Consider the following 21859-nt stretch of genomic DNA (forward strand, 5'->3'; position numbering starts at 1 on the left):
TTTTTGGTCAGGATTTCGACACGGACGCGAAGGTTATTTCCTTTTTCCACGAGCAGCTTGTACCCTTTCTTAAGGGCGAATTCCTCGCGACACTTCCCTCCCGACTAGGCCCATTCATTTGGGCCTAATCCAGAGCGGAATGCCGTGACTGGATGCTGATGCACTGCACTGCACCAGCATCCAGGCATGGCTAGCCGTTTTTTGGTCCGTAATCTGAGGTGGTTGAACTAGAGGTTGAACTAACCAAGGGGTCGGAACCAGATGGGCAACTAGGTACAAAATCGGAATCCAGAAGAACAGTTAAGAGGTCGAAGCAAAGGTCAGAATACAGAATATCAAAGAAAAAGCAATACGCTAGCACGCTCTAAGAGGCTAAGAGCAAGAACCCATGTGCAGACTAATGGGTTGTATATGGGAAGCCTGGAATCCGCTCCAGACATGACTTTAAGGTAAGATGCCCATCACAGAGTAACTAACGTTAACTCTTCGTGAATTAGAGGGAACACAGACTACTGGCTGGACAGAAACAACCTGTCATCTGTGCTAAATCAGAATACAACAAGATGCCCAAGAGCAGGGGTTCATAAGTGCCTCCTGCACCGTACAATGTAGCCGGAGGATGGTACAGAAGTCTTGGCCGGACAAGAATATAACTGCCTGGCTATCTCTGGTGCTCACACTGGATGGAGCCGTGCACTGCCCGACCACCGCTCCGTTCAATGAGGGTCTGAAGGGTCGGTTTCCCACTGATATTATGGATATGAGAACTTCCTTTCATGGGAAAACTCATTTAACGTTCCAACTGTCTATGTTTAAAGAAAGACTAATTCACAACCATAATGGCTGCCATCACAACTCCTACAGAGATTGCTGCCAATTTTTCTGATAGACCTAAAGACTTGCCAGTCCCAAACCCAGGGTCGCTCTGCCCCCTCCCTTTTCTCCTGATCTCATAGGTTATTACCTGTGGTGGTATGGGGGATGGCTGACTATAGTAAAGGCAGCCCTCATAGATTGTCCTTGTGGGATGAGGTGAATTTTTAAGGGGATGCCTATAACTTATTGCCTAAATAAGCATAGGCAATTACCTGTGGGATCATAAGAATATGGAGGGGATGGAGTGACCTGGAGATCCCAGCCTGGTCTCAAACCTTCTAATGAAGAATCTGTCAAATGAATTAAGGCAATTTTAACTCTCCAGACAACCCCTTTAACAGTTCTGGATGATTGCTGCAAAGATTAGACAACAGCCCAGCTGGGCCGCGATGGGAAAATGTCTAAAATTGTGCCTCAATCTGGCACATTTTGGCCACAAGATGTTGAATATCATCTCCTGCGCCCCATTCCCCACTTTATTAAGATAGCAGGCGAAGCGGGACGAGAATTCAGACAGGCCAGGGCAGGGACGTCAAATTTACTCACCATATGTCAGGAAACATAACATAAGTTACAGTAATGAGCTATATCAGAAATCTACACCAGTCCGTGACTGACATGGATTTGAGTTTAGGCACGCAATAAGGTTACAGTCCCTTGATAATTATGATAACTCTGGCACTTGTAGGGATGGGAATAGATTAACACTGGTGTAGGAAACGCCAGTCTTAACAAATTTATCCCCAGTGAGTTTGACCAAATGACTTTATATAATACATAACATGCTGTTAAAGTTGGTGTGCCAGTCAGTACTGCATGCTGTGCTCAGTGAGGGCATCACAAAGTAGGTGGTTGGTTCCTTTTATGTAGGACTGGGAATATGTGAGTATCATGACTATCTCAAATGGGTCTTTTAATGATTACAAATGAAAAAAAGGAATATGAGGTGTGTGCACAATATAATCGAAAGGGCACTTAGATATAAAGCCACAATTTAGTAAAACTATGGAAACATAAAATAATGGTTAGTTCTAGGTCACTGAATTTTGCCGATTAGAAAACTATGTCGGAAAAGGTAGGACTGCTATTTTATGATGTCAAAAATAAAAAAAATTCTAACTAGGGTACACTGTGTTAAACATTAAAATAAATACAATATGCCAAGCTCTAAATTCTATAATACTTACTTTATAAAGATTAAAATGTGACAGAAAAGGAAGGGAGTTTTTCCATGCTTGAAAACGTTTCATATTTAGAAAATTCATAATCCACAAATGGACAAAGAAAACAAAATATGAAAGTTTTACTTCAAAATCTGAAGCATTGGAGTCCTTGCAGGGGAACAGATGCAAACACAGAGGTGACTGTCTGCCAGTGACTGACATTCCACTATCCGCAAAGAGACGCTGGTCCCATTGGATAAATCATCTCAGGACGGCTGGAGGCCTGTAGGAGAGGGCAGGCTCTGTTCCTGGAGACACACACATATATTGTGGCTTCTTGAGTTCGATGCTGTTTTAGCATAGCTATTTTCTTCTAAAAATATCAAGGGACATGAAGCAAATATTTGCCTTCTGTGAACAGAAAACTGAAAAGTTTTTGGATCAGAAATGACATCCTGTACTTAAGTGCTGCAGATGTAAACAAACAATGGCTGCAGCATTGTGGAGAACGACAGGCTTCATAAAATCCCAGCAAGTTTACAGGTTTTCCAGAATGAATAAAAGGGTAGAAAAGTAAAAATGAAAGCTCAGTAGAAAAACATATGCTGAAAACTGGCCAAGCTGCCTGGAGGCTGTGAGATGAAGTTGTGAAAAACAAATATAATGCAGCGATTACATAACGGTAGTACTAAATATCATTATAAATATACAAAACAAACGGAAATGTCCTCCACCACTTTAGCCCATACCAATAATTCAGAAGTAACATAGAGCAGGGCATTTCAGGGGCCATTAATGTCCTCCTTTGGTCCAGGTAGTCACTTGTTTGCCATCAGAAGGGAAGAGTTCGGAAGTAAAAGTAGATCAGCAGTAAAGCCTCGGTGTCAGAGCCACTCCAGACATTTCTAGGGCCCCGAATAGGACAATAATCTCTACACACTTCCAGGATGACCAGTGAGTGTGGCCCATTCCAAACTGCAGAAAATCCCAGAAGGAATCTGTCTGTGCTACATTACGGGACAGCAGTGGAGAATTCTGGTCTCGTCTTTGTAGCTGTGATTCTACTCTTCCTCCTCAGCGTCCGTCCGTCCGTGTATCCTGGCCCTTTCTGTGCCTCTGACAGCACACTCAGAAACAACTTGTTCAGAGGGAGTAGCCTGTGGTCCCAGCTCATTCCTAGAAGCACAATCTACTTGGGCTGTGAGTTTGTCCAGCTAAAAACAGACGCTCTATGGTGTTCACATGGCTAACTACTTGAATCAAAGCCAAAGGGTCAGATTTAACTGCAGGATGGAGAGTTAATTTCCTGTGGGAGCCTCCATTGGGATTTAAAACAGTCCCTCTCCCTCGTTTGTCAACATCCCCTTAACTCTTTCACTGCCAAAGAAGACTGCCACATACTGGTCACTATAGGCATTGACATGCACAGGAAATAATAGAGATCCTTGAAATGTCCCACATGATTGCTTTACTGTAATTGTAATGGATGGCGTGTAACCCACTGCTGTCTACAAAGAGATAAACCATGAGCATGTAATGTAACTGGTTCTGTTTCCTATGTCTTACTTAATGGAACTGTATGGAGCACAAAATACACTAAACTACACATACTGGAATAATATGTAAACTATTGAACACCTTTATCATCTATTCTACTCATTTTCCTGCAGTTGTAGATGTAGTCATGTTTTTGTTAGCTTTCTATGGCAATAAAAATACCCCAGATAAAGTTTATGCAAAAAAAAAAAAAAAAAAAAAAGTTGCCTAAAAGTCTCGGAAGGGTTACAAATGGCAAACATTATGGCCTTATTCAGACATATCAGTAACTGAATAGAGGGGACAAGGCACTCTTCCATCTAAGGAGTCTGAGAGCTCTCCTACACAAAGTACATAGCTCTCCCCACAGGGACTAAACAGAATTTTCTTCTTTGAACGCCATTGCCTCGTGGAAATCCATTAAGAAGATATATAAGGATACCCATGAGCAACTGTATCCCATTGTGGAGTAATGGATTATGGACTTGCCCAAGCTGGTGTGGAAGGAGGTATAAAAATATCTGGAAAGTCACAGTTTTGTGAGCACCAAAACACTTTGTTATTTCACTAAGTGGGCATTCACACTACTGTCGGGGGCCGTCAGTAGTGTCCATAAATATTGTCTGTTACAAGATTTTACCAATGGACACTAGCTCAACCATCAGTAATCCATTAAAATTTCCATTCATTTCAATGGGATTTTATGTTGTGTCCGTTAGTGTCCATTTGTGTCAGTTTACGCCCAATCCGTCAGAAGTCAGTTTTTTTCCAGCAGACAATCCTACACGCAGGACTTTTGTGTCAGTTTGAAAAAACGGATTCTTGACGCAAGGCAAGTGTCCGTTATTTTTTTCACATTGAAGTGGGCAACGGACTTATAATGAGCAGTAACTGGCAGCCACCAGTTGCTGAAGGACATGTTTGGATACATGAATATCCGCTCCTACATGTGTTATTTTGTGTCCATTTTCTTTCTGCGTATACTCAGAAAACAGGGGGGGGGGGGGGGGGGAAATGGACAGTACAAAAAAAAACAGACACTAACGGATGATAACTGACACTAACTGATGCTACATTAAATGGATCAGTTAAAAAAAATGGACACATTAACATCAGTTAGTGTCCGTTAATGTCTGTTATGATAGGTGTCCAGTTTTTTGTTTTTAACGGACACCTCTTCATAACGGAATTCAACGGTAGTGTGAACCCAGCCTACACCCGCACAATTCAGTGGATGTTATCTCAGGACTGGTAGCAACAAAAGGGGTGCTTATCTCTATCCCAAGTGTCTTGAACGGATAAAATTGAAAGTACCTTAAAACACTTGCTGTTGATGGACAAGATGGTCAAGGACAGCCATTAAAAAAAAAAAAAATCAACTGGGAGTTTCTTTAAGATATAGAAAAACTTTATTGGACATGCTCCGGATAGGGAAACCGTACAACAACTAATGGAACAATTTCTCTGCGTTACTTGGTACTGAAAAACTGAAAGGTACATTGGGAAAACTGAAGTTATGAGCATTGTTAGTTGCAGTTGTCAAGTAGGATGAAGGGGTGAATGAGGGGTGGGGGTGATTGAACATCCTGCGTTTCCTTTTGTTTTATGTTTTGATATGGAATTTTATTTAAGGATAGAATTTATTTCATGACTTGTAAGAGAGTTCTCCTTACTTCTTCACCACAATTGTAATTGACAGCCGTCTCTATACACACACCGATACCCGGAAAGCTGTCAGGATTTTCTCTGCTTTTTATATATGGCTTAGCTTTTCTGTCATATTTTGAGTCACATACTATCTTTTCAGTACTAACATTTAGGGTACCTTGGACTTGTTTATGAATAATTATTATGATTACTATTATTAAATATTATTTTTCCCACTTAGCACATGGTCAATCTGCAGCTCTGTCCCTTTAAAATACATGGGATTAAACTGCAATATCAAGCCCAGCCACTAAACAGTGTACTGTAAGACAGACAGCACCGAGTGGTACATTGTATGATATTGTTACCACTATGAGAAAGTAGAAATCAAATGTAGAGTAGTCTCTCACCTTATTTAGTTGTGAGCTAGGCCACATCTACCATAGTATGTATATTTAGTGGTGATCAAGTGTTAAACCATGGGACCATGGGTATAAAGGAGCAGCAGGAACCAGAATCAGCTCAAGGCATTACAAAATATGGCAAAAAGGACCAATCTCAAACCGAATGATCAGGCCTGACCATTTGGTTTGGGATTGGTCCTTTTTGCAACTATACAGTGTACAGCGCTGTGTTTGATAAACAGAAAGGAGGCTGCACAATTCATTCAATCCAAGGTTTCTATACAAGTATAATTTCAGCAGAAAATCCATGTGATGCATTGCCTTAGGCTGAGGCCCCATGTTGCGGAAATGCAGCTATTTTTTGCAGATTTTGTTGCCAAAGTCAAGAATAGCTACAGAATCTCCATCTATAGGATTTGAAAAATGAAGAAAAAACACATGTGAAGTGTTACAAGATAAAGAAAAGTTAACAAAACTGTGTATAAAAATGTTCAAAGGCTATTTTATATGCATTAAAAAGGCTGGAAATGTTTTCACTGTGAAGGAGCTGCAAGGAGAATTTTAATTAAAGGTTAGACAAATGAGTTACAAGTCCGAGCTAAGGGGGCGTTCACACTACCGTTGGTGTCCGATTGCAGTGTCCGTTGCTACTGTCCGTTCAAGATTTTAGCAACGGACACTAGCTGTGTCCGTTACAATTTCCATTCATTTCAATGGGATTTCATCTGTTGTCAGTTTGTGTCCATTTGTGTCCTTGAGGGTCCGTTAACAACCATGTCCGTTTTTTCAAGCGGACAGAGAAATCACACATGCAGGATTTTTTTGTCCGTTTGAAAAAAACGGACAGAAAGTGTCCGTTTTTTTAACATTGAGGTCTATGGGCAACGGACATATAACGGACAGTAACTGATAGCCATCAGTTACAGTCCGTTATTTTCTGTCCGTTTATTTTCTGCACATGCTCAGAAAGCATAAACAGCAAAAAAGAAAAAACGGACAGTATAAAAAACGGACACTAACTGATGCTAACTGATACTAATGTGTCCGTTTTTTTAACTGATCCATTAAATGGATCAGTTAAAAAAACGGACGCATTAACATCAGTTAGCATCAGTAAGTGTCAGTTAATGTCCGTTATGATAGGTGTCCGTTTTTTTTCTTTTAAACGGACACCTTCATAACGGACACCAACGGTAGTGTGAACGCCCCCTAAGACTAGAAAATACTTGTACAGGCTGAAGACCTCGCTACCTCATCCGCTGTGAGGAAAAATTCTAATACTTTGGCAGACAACAGAACAAGAATAGTAGTTATGTAACATGCAGAGCTGCTTGCTTTGCCAATTTGGATCTGTTATGCCATTAAAATCAATTTCCTTAGTTGTAAGTAAGCATATTATAGGATCCACTGTTGTATCAGGGATTATTTCACAGTGGCCTAAATACAAGGATTCTGCATTGTACATCTCCTAATGAAGCTGTGTGTATAAAGCGCGAGTAATAGAATGAAGGTGCCTTTCTAAGAACAGATTTTTATGCTTTATAGCATTCCCACACTAATCATATACACACATGTAGGAGCGGATATCCATGTATCCAAACACGTCCTTCAGACTGCCATGTTATCATAAGTGCCTGACGCTTAACCCAAGCTCAGTCACTGTGGAAAGTTTATTGTGCCTTACAGTAAACTTCAATGGAATAGTCAGAAGCACTAAAACTCAGTTTTTTCTGCTTTAGACGTCGGAATAGCCTTTAGAAAGGATATTCGTCTCTTATCTTTCGACGTGGTCTCCGTCGCGCCGTTCCTTAGAAATACCGGTTTTTACCGGTATGCTAATGAGTTCTCCGCAGCAATGAGGGGGGGCCCCAGCACTCAAACAGCAATAGGGGCATCCCCACTGCTGCCCGAGACCCTGTCTCCAGCGACGCCTCCTTCTTCACCTGCATCCTCCCCTTCTCTGTCTTCCTTCTTTGTCAGCTCTGACGCCTGCGCAGTCGGCTCTGCCAGCGAGATACTGGTAGAGCCGACTGCGCATGCCGGCCGGCAGCCATATTTTCAAGGCCGCAAGGCAAGACTGCGCAGGCGTCAGAGCTGACGAAGAAGGAAGACGACAGAGAAGGGGAGGATGAGGGTGAAGAAGAAGGCGTCGCTGGAGACAGGGTCTCAGGCAGCAGTGGGGACGCCCCCATCGCCGTTTGAGCGCTGGGGCCCGCCCTCATTGCTGCGGAGAACTCATTGGCATAACAGTAAAAAACGGTATTTCTAAAAAACGGTGCGGCAGAGATCACATCTAAAGGTAAGAGACGAATAGCCATTCTAAAGGCTAATTTGACGTCTAAAGCAGAAAAAACAGCGTTTTAGTGGTAGAATCCCTTTAAGCAATTGTTGTTATGCTTCTATATTTTTTATATCCACAGGCTATGCCAAGAATAGCTAAGAGGTGCAAGTTCCAGCTGTAGGATGATTCCAGCCGCCACTATTTTTACATATTAGTTATGTAATAGGGGAATTTGTGTTAGGGCTTGGCTTTTTTTTTAATTTAGATATGCAGAGTAACAAGCCATTATCTGGAGGCTGTTGGGGCGTTGTACAACCTTCCCATATTGCAAAGTTGTAATACTAAGGCATGCACAGCTATTTTCTAGGGGAGAACAGCCCAGCCCAGTATGCTATCCGATGTAGCTGAACAGAGGCTAATACATGTACTGTCATACAGCACCTTATGCCCTTTAAAGAAATATATATCTATTGTGGGGAATCGCTCAGGTAGATGCTTGTAGCAGTGCAGGAAACAGGGACACAGACACTGGATTGCACACAGGTTCAGGCTTTATTCACTTGCAGTGCATTCACTGCCTTGGTAAAGGCAAGAATAAACAAAAAACCTTCTCAGCTGAGAACTAACTAAACATAGGACAACTTTTCCCTGTCTATACAGGAGGATGGCTACCAGACTCCCACCTTGGCAACAACGGTGGGTGGCACAGTACCTGCTCTGTAGGTTCGGTCTGGACAGGTCAGCTCTGTCAGTGTGGTGACACACTCCTAGTCCTCACACACAGACTATTATCAGGCCTTGATTACCCAGCTGACCTCCCTGGTGTGGGTCTCACCATATATCCTTTAGGTGCCTGCCTGGGACATACCTGTCTTCCCAGACCACACCCTTCACTCTCTCACACTATGTATAGAAACATGTCAATGTACAGAGGCTAAGCCATCATAATAAAAACACCCTTTGTGTATAATGGCAGCTAAATTCAGTGGACTAGTAAAATGAAGCACCATAATGTTCACACAAAGTTTTCTGCAGGCGGATGTTGACGCGGAATCCGCCTCAAAATCGTCTCTCATTCATTTCAATGGGAGTCACTCGCTTTTTTTCCCGCTACCATTTTTTTCAGCTAGCTGGAAAAAGAAGCGACATGACCTATCTTCCCAAGGCTTGAGACTCCCTCCTGATTAGGCCCATTCCTTCAGGCCTAATCTGGAGCGGAATGCCACGACGGGATGCCAATGCACTTGCGGCTAGCCTCACGGAAAAGTTACACGGCAGAAAAGGTTTCCGCCATGTGAACTTACCCAAAAAAAGTGCTGTATGACAAAGTGGGTTGTTTTTGTTAAATCAGTGTTTATTAGTAGAGATGAGCAAGTATATCCGATCAAATACCGCCACTGCATAGTTTTTGGTGTAAAAAAGCGCCAGGGAAGTTGGGAGGGGAATCGAATGTTTAACGTGTGGTATTCGACCGAGTACACCAATAACTATGCAAAGAGAGGTATTTGATCGAATACTACTCGCTCATCTCTATTTATTAGCATTACAAACCATAACAACTTACCAATAAAAGGACCACAATGGGCCATGCATGAAATAACAGTGACATAAACGAAAGTCTGATGTACAATAGACAACCTGAACAGAATAATAAATGAACTATGCTTGATTCCATGATTCAAGTCTGTACAACTAGTTTAGTAGCCAGCCATGTCTCAATGACACTGTCCATCTAATGCATGTAATATGTATAATGGACCCTTGTAACAAACATGCAGAGATATGCCAGGCACAGTTAGCTATGGAGGGTTAACCTCTGCATCCTTCTAATGGAATCATTTCATGTACAGAAACCATAATGTAATTATAATGCTAGCGGTAACTTATAGAAATCTCTGGAGCAGACGTACAACTTGTGTCACATCCTGTAACAGACGCACAAGCATTTTACATGCAAGATATCCAAGTTCAATTGTGTATATACAGCAAAGACTGCACCCTAGTAGCAGACCCCACATAGAATTACCTTGGAGTGTGCGACACACCAGTGCTCTCCTGTTCACCACTAACAAACAAAATGACTAGACCGTATTTTTTCTTCTAATAACACCTACGTAATCCTCATCATGGAGCTCTTACTTCCCTTTTTAGGCACGTGTGACATTTAGCATTTGCTTGAGAAAAATCTCAGGGGGCCTTAATTAAAATACTACTTAATAGTGAACATCCCTAACCCTATCACAACCAGTCCTGTTTGCCACATCACATAAAGATCCCAATAGGTTTGGCAGTGTTAAACGGCCATATGATGCATTATAGTGATCTATGATTATGGGCCTCTGTCCTATACTCACAGCATTGTTGGCACATTAGACCTGGGGTTGGGTTACAACTCACATCAGTAGAATAACTATAATGCTGTAAGAGTGGTTCAGCTGGGCTAAACATTACATGGGCCATCAATTCACTCTAAAAGATGGGTCAATAAATGTGGCAAAAACATTAAAGTCATGCACCATTTCTTTGCTGAAAAATGTAATGCAGTCATATAAAAGACACAACCCATGCATGGCTTAGCCAAATATATCACGCTGCATTCTTAAATATGGGTTCAAAAACATTTTAAGTAGCTGAAGTTTTTCTATATTATCTCTCCGCAGATCTGCAGCAGAGACTTGGGCGCACGTGTGAACTCATCCTTAGGGTGCATCAACACAAGGCACAATTTGCTAATTTCAATGAAAATTTTTACAAGTGTATTTTTTTGCAGATTTCACCTGAAGATTTGCAAATATTGAAACACACGCCACATTTAAAATCTGTAATACAGATCAACTACAGATATTACTACAGTATATGTGGCTCTTTCCCAGATGAAGAGGCGCCGTGTACAACTGTACAGAGATCAGATCTCTAGTGGGGGCAGCACGCAGCTAAAATTTTAATAGATGCGCTTGGAGAATGCTATGGAAGAAAGTGTTCAAATTCATTTATACTACAAGATATATGGAAATATCTAGTGGTAGGCGCACACAGTCTACAGTTGGTCTCCTACGTTGTACAAAAACAAGTTGAAGTGGTCCTAAGTTGTGCAGCTCCAAATATAAGAAGAATAGTGAAGTGCAGCTTCAGAGACTCCAAGAAGAAATGGTTAAATAATATGTGGGGGAAGTGATGCAGCACCAACTACTTTACATTCAGTGCACACTTCAATGCAGAAGGGAAAGGTGAAACATGCACACAGGAAGCACATGTAACCATGAGTGGCGGGGAACGTTTAGAGTGTATACACAGAAGGCAATGGACACAAAGGGAAAAAGTGTCTCCAAGGGTGCAGATATACTATACAAGAATGTGTGTGTGTGTTTACAAAAATATATCCAATGAACCTGCAAAGAAACAGGCAAGTATCTTTTAACTCTTCATAAAAGACAACACAACATATCAGTGGAAATATTAGGAAGTGGTTACCACACTATGTATTACAAGGACCCGTAGCAGTACATATTTATTAACCTACAAAAGAAACAAACACTTTTCAGGCATAACATTAAAAACACCTGCCTAATATTTTTAGGTCCCACTCGTTCTGCCAAGACACCTCTGACCCTTCTAAGCACTGTACAAGACCTCTGTCCTGTGATATATGACACCAAGATATTAGCAGCAGATCCTTTAAATCCTGCAAATTGTCAGATTGGTGCTCCATGGATTGGACTATTCTTGTGTTTTGCTAGGCTAGACTTTGAGGTGTTTGCCATTATCCTCAAAACAGTCCTGAATAATATTCACATGGCAGTCAGGGCACATTATCCTGCCAGAAGTAGCCACTGCCATTAGGGAATGTTGCCATGAAGGGGTGTACATGGGCTCCATCAACATTTAGGTAGGTGATACCTGTCATAGTAACATTCACATTACTACAGGACCCAGGGTTTACCAGCAGAATCTTTCCTCAGAACATAACACTGTCTGTCCGTTTGCTTTCTCCTCAAAGTAAACCTGGGTGCAATTTCTTTGACAGGTAAGAGACAAACATGCATCAGGTCATCCATGTGATGTTAAAGGAAGGCTACCACCTTCCCAAGCATACTCCTGCAAGTCCTGCATGTCCGAGTTTGTGTCTGGCAAAAATAAAAAAAAACGCTTTCCCCATGGAGAGGCTGCATACGGATACCGGCGGTTTGCTTTTAAAACGCATGAATGAATGGACTTTAAAACTGTCTGCCGAGGAAGCCGTCCCTGATGCAGTTTCTCCGAGGCTTAGGACGGAAACCCGGCAGGCTGATACAAAGCGCACAGGGGCGCAATTGTGAACACCGCCTAATAGTGGTAAACATCATATCTCTATTATGTATGTCACATTTGTAGATCTGATTTAATACAAAAGAGCCATTTGGTGCATCGTGGGTGGGTCTTCAGCTCCCTGGAGCACAGCTCTTACCACTCAGACCTCTACCATCTCCTGCCTATGAGTGAGATAGGATCCTCCCACTGCTATGACATCACTTGTTCCTATTTTAGCAACAAGAACAGTGGTCTCAGGGCTGAATGCCCACCTCCATTGCACCAACTGCCTCATTTGCATAGGCTTAAAAGTAGTTTTTCTCCTAATGTGACACAGATAACAAAAGTATGTTAAAGAACCTGGAACAGCCCAAAAACCAAGTGATCTAGCTATCACAATCTGGCCCTTGCCAAAGTCACTGAGATGATCAAACCTGCCCATAAACTTCAGGAACTTGCTGCTCACTTGCTGACTAATATATCTCATCTCTAGACAGGAGCCATTGTCACAAGAAAATCAATGTTATGGCTGATCAATGTTCGTCTTATACATTGTATCCATAATCACTGAATAGTCAGAAATAAAGCAAAAGCTACAACGGTTCTAACTTAATAATTGTCTTACCTACCAGAGCTAAGCCATGTTGTTGAAAATGTAGCCGACAAACCTGACAACAGGGACGTTTGGTCTCATCTAACCTGCAGTCATGTGACCTATACACCTAAGCCCATCCCTTGTGTTAAAAATAGTTGTAGATAACATCTATGAGTAGGTAACTATATTAATCTCAGTCACAATTATCTTAAGATCAGAATTAGATAATTTATTTAGACCTTTCCTATGTATAGATAAAGGCTGTCAAACAAGTACATGCACATTTCAGTCTATATAAATCTGGGACATTTTGGATTCCTATTAATTTTTGCAATAAAACAGATTTAGGTTACTTAGTTATGCTCTATTAATAATGGAAGTCACTATGCTTTGCCAGATGCATTGAAAGTTAGAAGTACTGACTTAGGGTCCATTGGATCTGTGCGGCTCCACCACAGTTCCCACTGTTTTTAGTGATGCAGTTGTACTTGTTCAGGCAAACATCCTACAGTCTGCAATGAAGAGTACAATGTGAACAGAACCTTATGACAGTTTGTATATGACCTATTCGATTAAACTATGCAATAACCATAATTTTAAAGAGAAGCCACTGCTTTCATTTTCTAAACCTCTATTAGTGCCACACAGTACCTCTCATGTGTTGTCCCCTGCTTTCTCTATAATGCCAGTCAAGTGCCATCGTACAAAGAAATGCAACTTTATTCTGTATGTAAATAAGGTTCCTTCGTGTTAGGTGGGGGTGAGCTAACAAGAAGTCGAGCTGCGTATGTCTCAATCTGACCCCTCTGTTATGAGTGTCGTCCCATAGTCCTGCTAGACTACGATCTAAGGCAGGGGTCCTCAAGTTTCTAAACAGAGGGCCGGAGGCAGAGCAGGTCGCACAGACATCGGGAGCGGTGCCCTCCAATAGGTAAAGTGACGTGCGCCCCATGGCCTGGCCCGAGCTCCCCAGGAGCTTCATTATAAATGCACGCCTGCCGGCGTTTTCGGCGGGGCCAGACAGAAGTGCTTGGCGGGCCGCAGTTTGAGGACCCCTGATCTAAGGGATGACAGTCACGGTAGAGGGGCCATGCTGGGGCATAAAGAGCATGACTTCTCCCGTTAACCTCACCCCCACTGACAAGCTAAGTTGCATAAAGAATAAAAGTTGTTTTTTTCTGCAGGTGGTGGCAACTGACTACCAGTAAATAGACATTGGTGGACCATAGGCATTGATAGTGGCTTGGGGGTGGTGGTGTAAATTGCTGGCAGCTTCCCTCTAAGTGTTCACTGGAAAATAAAAAAAAATATCCTGTTGTGAAGAAACCTGCTCACTCATTATGACAAATCTTCTTTTTAAAAAACATGCCGTAATTCTGTCTTTTCCTGTCACCACACCCAACCCCATGGAAAATCACTCATGATTTTTCATGCCTGCACCTATATAGTTTTAGAAAAAGCTTGACTCAAGTAAACCAATTCTAGAGATTCTGAATACCGCTTTATACACTTAATATACCACCACATATGAGGGCTTACTAATTACTGAACTCATTAGTAAGGTTAATTCACCATTTCAGTTAAAACAAACAAACTGTCACCAGGTATGAAAAGCCCAATGACATACATCTTCGGACAGGCCATGTCAACCTGAGCATTTTGGTGTTCTGTTTATCCAGAGATATACATTTTTTTCTTTTGTATTCTTGGATATCTTTGTTTTTGTATATATACATTCTGCATCATCACCACCAATGAAGATCTGCTTCCCTCCATCTACTAACCCGACCTAACCCTGATATCTCCATTTCTGTCTGTGATCTTACTATTACACCAAGGCAGTACACCCACTGTCTTAGGGTCGTATTTGACTCAGATTTCACCTTTACTCCACATGTTCAGACACATGCACGCTCTTGCCACCTGCACCTCAAAAACATCTTTAGAATTTGCCCTTTTCAGTCCATGGAAACATCAAAAACCCTCATTGTCGTTCTGATTCTCTCTCATCTTCACTATAGCAATTCTCTTGTAATTGGTTTCCTCTTACTAAACTCTCCCCTCTACAATATGTCCTAAATGCAGCCACCAGACTCATCTTTCTGTCAAACCGGTACATGGACACATCTACCTTGTTTCAGTCGATGTATTGGTTGCCCATCCATCACAAAATACAATATAAAATTATCACACTTGCCCACAAATCCCTTCATGGTGCTTAGCCCCCCTATATCTCCTCTGTCGTCACTGTCTACCGCCCTAACCTTCCTCTCCGTTTTGCCAATAACCTTAGACTTGCATCCTCTGTTATCGAAAAATCCCACTCACATCTCCAAGACTTTTCTCGAGCTGTACCAGTGCTCTGTAACGCTTTACCCCAGACAATTTGATTAATCCGTGACTGCAGCAGCTTCAAAACTGCCCCCAAATCACATCTGCATAGTCAGGTTTATTAAGTGACCTGATCACCATGTAGTGTCAAGAGGTGTAGAATTTTTTTTTTTATCCTTCCTCCTCTGTTCCTGTCCTCTCCATCTAGAAGTTGCACTGCACTCCTTGCATTTAGTATCGGTTTACTCACAGATACTGGCTGGTGACACATTCATATAGCTTCAGATAACCTTTTCTATGAAAAGATGGCTGGACCATTGTAGCAAACAAGCCCTCAGACCTCTTGTGTCTCCCTATTTCCTCACAGTATGTAAGCAGGGCCCTAACTCCTATTGTTTGATATACTTATTTCTTTTTCTTTTCTTTTCTTTTTTTTTTTTTTACATTCTCCCTATCAGTACGTCTAGTATGGGAGGAAATCCATGGAAACACAGGGAGAACATATAAACTCCTTGAAGACGTTGTCCTTGGCAGTATTTGAACTTAGGACTTCAGCGCTGCAAGGCTACAGTGCTAACTATTGAGCCATTGTGTTGCACTCTGATATGTTTATTTCTTTGTCACATTGTAATGCCTCATATTGCCTGTTCATGTGTCCTCTGATTTGCAAAATATGCTGGTGCTATATAAAGTTATTATTATTATTTTAGTGTTAGTGCAGATTAGGGTCTACAAGCCAAGTGAGTGGTCACACTGCATGACATACAGCACAAAGAGACCCCTCCCCTTGCCAGAGAAACCACAGTGTTAATGCTGTTAACGGTTACAAAAGTAATGAGAAATATATAGGAAGTACTTCTACCTATACCTTCTTCTCAATCTAGTCCTGGCTTTGGCTGAAAACACTGCAGCAAAATCTGCAACAAAAAAGCTGTGTTTCCGCAACATGGACCCATGTAGCAAACCGCAACCAAAAAGTGTTGTGGAAAAAAACTGCAGCGGAAATGCATTGTGGATTCTTCCGCAGTGCTTTTCACAGAGAATCTGCCTAGTTTTGATCAACGGGCATTCCTATTATACTTCTATGGAAAAAGCCATTGTTTCCGTAAGTATAGTTGACATGCTACGATATATATATATATTACATATCTATCTATCTATCTATCTATATATATATATATATATATATATAAAGGTTTTTTGAAAACACAGCATTTCTGCTGCGGATATTTTTCTGCACTGTGCGGATGGGATTGGCCACAATCACATCCACTTTGGCAAAACTCAGACATTTTACAGTACCTGCAATGTGGGGCCCCGGCCTAAAGGGGTTTTCTAGGACTTATTTATTCATGAGCTGCGTAGTTTATCAATAAGTGATCTGTGAGGTTCCAAAATATGAGACTTCCACAAATAAGCTGTCTCAAGAGGCTACGGGTTTCACAAAACCAGCAACTTCTTCCCTGAGCTGATCATGTTATGTACATAATGCACATGGCACAGCAAAAGATCAGTCCCATTTAATTGAATGGGTCTGAGTTGCATTACCAAGCCCCTATACGATGTACAGCACTGTGCTTGAATTAAATGAGTTATCCCACAAACAATACTTATCCTCTATCCATAGTATTAAGTGGTTGGAAGGAGTCTGACCACTGAGACCAGAGGTTCTTTTTCTCTGTTGTGAATTCACCCAGACTTCTGTCTCACCAGGCAGACCCCCACGGATCAGCTATTTATTCTCTATTACATGGATAGAAGATAAATTCCCAAACGCTACGGCAGCTGCACTCAACCAAATGCTCTAGCCACTTAAATTGGCTGATCTGTGGTGTTCCCAGGTGCTGAACCCCTTTGATCACCTAAAGGAGGTAACCTATGACTACTCACTGAGGCAAATAGGCAAACAAAAACTTCTGAGACAACCACAGAAAACAGCATTTAAAAAGTAATATTCTAATGGAGCAGCTTTCTCAAAGAAGGTGGTCGGTATGGTGAAACTAAAAATCCATCATAGAAAACCTGGTCTGGATTACAGTACAGTACATCAGCTTATCTATAGTAAAATCAGACAATCTAATTTATGACACCATGATACGTACTATGAACCTTCATATCTGCCATAAGAGTGATCATAAGTAAATTATTGTGCCTGCCACATATGACAACTGCATATAAACCATCATCTGTAAACTATTAATAAGAGGAAGATGAATCGATTCACATGGACACTTGGTCAATATGATAAAAACCATACATGGACATTGCCTGTTTATTTCATTCACAGCAGCAACCTGTTAGATAGTAGCCAGCAAGATTCCTAGAAATGTTCCATGTATGTGCCACACATTATACCCTATTTCTGTCAAACTACATTTGTAGGTCTAGAAAATGCCGCCACGCACTCCTAATTCTCTAGTGGAGATGACAAATGCCACTCAGTGACAGTAGTTGCTATCAGTGAACCGTTAGCCATAAGTTTAGTACATTCTGCAGGCTTAAGTGGTGTATTATGGTTGTTTATGATATGTTATTATGACATAATATATGATATGTTGTACAGTACCAGAGACAACTCCATAGTGATCAGCTCTCAGCTTAGACTCTCGCTATGCTCAGCCATGAATAGCTGTAATGTAATGACAGACAACAGATTGTGTAACATGTATGTGATTTATAAAGATGTACAATGTTTTAATATGCTGCAGTCACGGCAAACTTGAATTGATCTAGATGTATGCACTAATAAATGGTTAACCAACATGCATTCACACCATGCAGCCACAATTTATACTGATCTCCAGTTGGCTGTCACTGCAAAAAACATCAACCAACCAACAAACAGCGAATGAAGAGTTGCTATAGAAACCACAGGGCAACTAGGGAGAAATTCTAAAGTCAGCTTAACAAGCATGATGGGACAGCATATTAACTGTGGTGATTGTAAGAAGTAGCCTACCCAGAAACCCCATCAAGGACTGAAAAAAAAGAGTCGGATATTCAGCCCAGCAGGTGCATGGTAGGGAAAAGTTCCAGTTGTATATTAGACACCCGTTCCATTAAAAATGTTCACCCCTTTCCAAATAATAACAATGTGCACTGCTGTCAACGCTTGAGAAAGGCATGGCTGTCTGTGCTTACAGTATAAAATGTTATACATGTAACATAGAATCCACATAACCACACACACCTTAAGACATGACTATCACCCCCACACTGAGTGCAGTGTTACCTCATTCTCCTCTTTGATCTCCTTGTTAGGGAGTCTCTGGTAGTCAGCCTTCTCCCCCATATTCTCCTGGGATGTCTGTCATGAGGCAGTCACCAATAAAGAAAAGCACTTTGAAGACATAATAACCACCTGGAGGTAAGTAGTCACATAGTGAGTTATTAATCACATGGCGAGATATACTATGAAAACTTCCGTCGTGAAGAATCACCAGGGAGACATTCCAGTGACACGGGCTCTGCTTCTATGTAGTATCCTCTCAGTGGGAATCATGGCAGTGTTGTCAGCGCACTGACAGCAGGGCAGCTACACAAAGGCTGCATGCTTACACATCCAACTAGATGTTAGAAGCTCGATTCTGGCCATTTTAACAGTTTTTCTTCTGTCAAGGACACTAGGTGCTGTGTGTAGCCATAAAAGAGAAGCACAATCACTTTATGCAGTATTCTATGCCAGTACCGTCCATACTATGCCATGGCAGACATTCTATCTGATCCTGGAAGAAGCCTGAAGCATGAGCAGTAATGTATGGTCCTGGTAGGGGTCGATGCAGCTGTCAGAATTGTGATGAATCCTTCAAGGCTGTTGACATCAGATAACAACAGAATGCAAGTGCAACGAGGGATGCTGGCAGGCTAGTCCCAGCAATAAAGTGCTCCTCAGAAATCCATCTATATAATTGATGCAACTAGCCATGCTAAAGGCTGTCGCAGTTCTGCACTGCAGCGTCAAACCCCCCACTGCTGGGTACAACATTCACCCTCCCTCTCTGTGTCAGTGCCAGCAACTCCTTTCTGTCTCCACCTCTCACTGCAGATTAGTGAAGGTTGAGCAGAGCCTCCCAACCCAGAGGCAAGCACCCAGAGCACATCTGCTGGCAGCACCACCCCCACATCCATGCATCCTCATGATAATAAAGAGAAAGGAGGGGGGAGCATGTGGATGTGGAGCAAAGTCAGCTGAGCTGCACTGTCTCCTGCCTGCAACGCTGCATCTGTACTCAACAGAGGTAAGAAGCGTGTGCTGAGAGGATCCCGCACAAAAGAGAATAACATGGAAGTATCCGAGTAAAGAACAACATAAGGGGACATCTCTAAAATGACAGAATAAATGAATGCCATTAAATCCATATAGTGTGACTTGCACCATCACTAAGGCTCCCTTCTTAAAAATCTTTGTAATTATTTTGGGGTTATAAAAAACAGACATATTTACTATATCTTGCACAAGAAAACTGGCACAAGACATATCTAAAGTTCTACCTATGAAGTTCCTGCCAGATATCTATTTCACTTCTTGCACAAAGAATCTACCGAGATGTACCTGGGGCCTCCTAAAGGTACGGATGAAAGGGGTTGTCAAGTTTCAGCAAATAAATGTTATTGTTTATCTAATGAATATTCCAATATACTTTCTGCATCAATGCCTCCCAGGTCTCTGCTTGCTGTCATTCATGGTTTACTTCCAGTGGTGGAATATCAGTTCATGGACATGTGATGGACACATACAGTATGTGCGCAATTTCAGCCAAATCCGTTTGCCCGTCTAGGTGTCATTGCATCCCCTCTCAGCCTATCGTTCAATCTTGCGTAGGAACTATGTTTGTTGAAAATTTGAGCCAAATCGGTTGAGCGTTTTTTGCGTGATTGAGGAACAAACAATCAAACATCCAAACACACAAACATCCAAACACACATTAGTAGGATTTATATAGCCCCATTAATTCCATGGTGCTTTACATTATTTATTCCATGCAGTGGGAAAAAATATCAAAATTGTCAAAATGCTGCTTTTTCACTGCTTCACTTCCTAAAAAATGCAATAAAAGTGATCACACATTCCCCAAAGTTACAGTATGTCCATAAAAATTACATCTTGCCCTGCAAAAAAAAAAAAAAGTACACAAAGATATAAAAATGGTATGGGTGTCACAATACATTTATAATTTTTTTAAGGTACTAAGATGAGAAGAATCAATAAATTTGATAGCACTGTGACTGCACTGACCAGTAAAATACTGTATACAGAATTTAAAGACTAAAAATTAAAAACTAAGAATTATAGGAAAGGAAAAAGAAAAAAAACATAAAAAAGAAAATTCACCACAATGGTTAAAAACGCATGTTTTTTTTATTATTATTAATTATTATTATTATTATTATTATGCATGCAGCTTTACTTATTTTTTGTGGAAAAAGTAATGTGTTAATCCAGCATAAAAGAAACCAATATTTGGGCAGTTCAATCAATGTGCAAACCTAAAAAAAACTAATTTTATGTCTGCTTCATGTACACATGTTCAGTCTGGGAAATACAAGACTGTACACTGTGTACAGAATTATTAGGCAAATGAGTATTTTGATCACATCATCCTTTTTATACAGTACATGTTGTCCTACTCCAAGCTGTATAGGCTTGAAAGCCAACTACCAATTATGTAAATCAGGTGATTTGCATCTCTGTAATGAGGAGGGGTGTGGTCTAATGACATGAACACCCTATATAAGGCGTGCTTAATTATTAGGCAACTTCCTTTCCTTTGGCAAAATGGGTCAGAAGAGAGATTTGACGGACTCTTAAAAGTGAATAATTGTGAGATGTCTTGCAGAGGGATGCAGCAGTCTTGAAATTGCAAAACTTTGGAAGTGTGATCACCGAATAAGCAAGCATTTCATGGCAAATAGCCAACAGGGTCGCAAGAAGTGTGTTGATAAAAAAGGCGCAAAATAACTGCCTATGAATTGAGGAAAATCAAGCGTGAAGCTGCCAAGATGCCATTTGCCACCAGTTTTGCCATATTTCAGAGCTGCAACATTAATGGAGTATCAAAAAGCACAAAGTGTGCGATACTCAGGGACCTGGCCAAGGTAAGAAAGGCTGAAAAACTACCACCTTGAACATGAAAAATAAGATAAAACATCAAGACTGGGCCAAGAAATATCTTTAGACTGATCTTTCTAAGGTTTTATGGACTGATGAAATGACAGTGACTCTTGATAGGCCAGAAGGATGGGCCCAAGGCAGGATCAGTAAAGGGCAGAGAGCTCCACTCCAACGCCAGCAAGGTGGAGGTGGGGTACTGGTATGGGCTGGTATCATCAAAGACGAACTTGTGGGACCTTTTCAGGTTGAGGATAGAGTGAAGCTCAACTCCCAGACCTACTGCCAGTTTCTGGAAGACATCTTCTTCAAGCAGTGGTACAGAAAGAAGTCGGTATCGTTAAAAAAAACCATGATTTTCATGCAGAACAATGCTTCATCACATGCATCCAAATACTCCACAGCGTGGTTGGCCACTAAAGGTCTAAAAGAAGAAAAAATAATGACACGGCCCCCTTGTTCACCTGATCTGAAACCCATAGAGAACCTGTGGTCCCTCATAAAATGTGAGATCTACAGGGAGGGAAAACAGTCCACCTCTCGGAACAGTGTCTGGGAGGCTATGGTGGCTGCTGCACGCAATGGTGATCGTAAACAGATCAAGCAACTGACAGATCTATGGATAGAAGT

The 21859-nt window shown here is 41.4% G+C and overlaps 1 protein-coding gene across 5 annotated transcripts in view; it reads right to left on the reverse strand.

The window, feature by feature from the left end:
• The window catches only part of TNK2 (tyrosine kinase non receptor 2), a 101632-nt gene that overhangs the window by 63244 nt on the left and 16529 nt on the right, over positions 1 to 21859 (reverse strand). The window contains exon 1 of one of the 5 annotated variants that reach the window (XM_075268501.1): positions 18353 to 19306. The exons of 2 other annotated variants lie outside the window; for them this stretch is intronic. In XM_075268501.1, the coding sequence (XP_075124602.1) occupies positions 18353 to 18412 (60 nt within the window). In that variant the 5' untranslated portion in view covers positions 18413 to 19306. Of the gene's footprint in view, positions 1 to 2063; positions 2465 to 18352; positions 19307 to 21859 lie in introns of those variants that run through there. 2 more of the 5 variants (XM_075268500.1, XM_075268498.1) reach the window with 2 other exon arrangements.

Source organism: Leptodactylus fuscus, chromosome 3 (assembly GCF_031893055.1).
Source record: "Leptodactylus fuscus isolate aLepFus1 chromosome 3, aLepFus1.hap2, whole genome shotgun sequence".
Lineage (NCBI taxonomy): Eukaryota > Metazoa > Chordata > Amphibia > Anura > Leptodactylidae > Leptodactylus > Leptodactylus fuscus.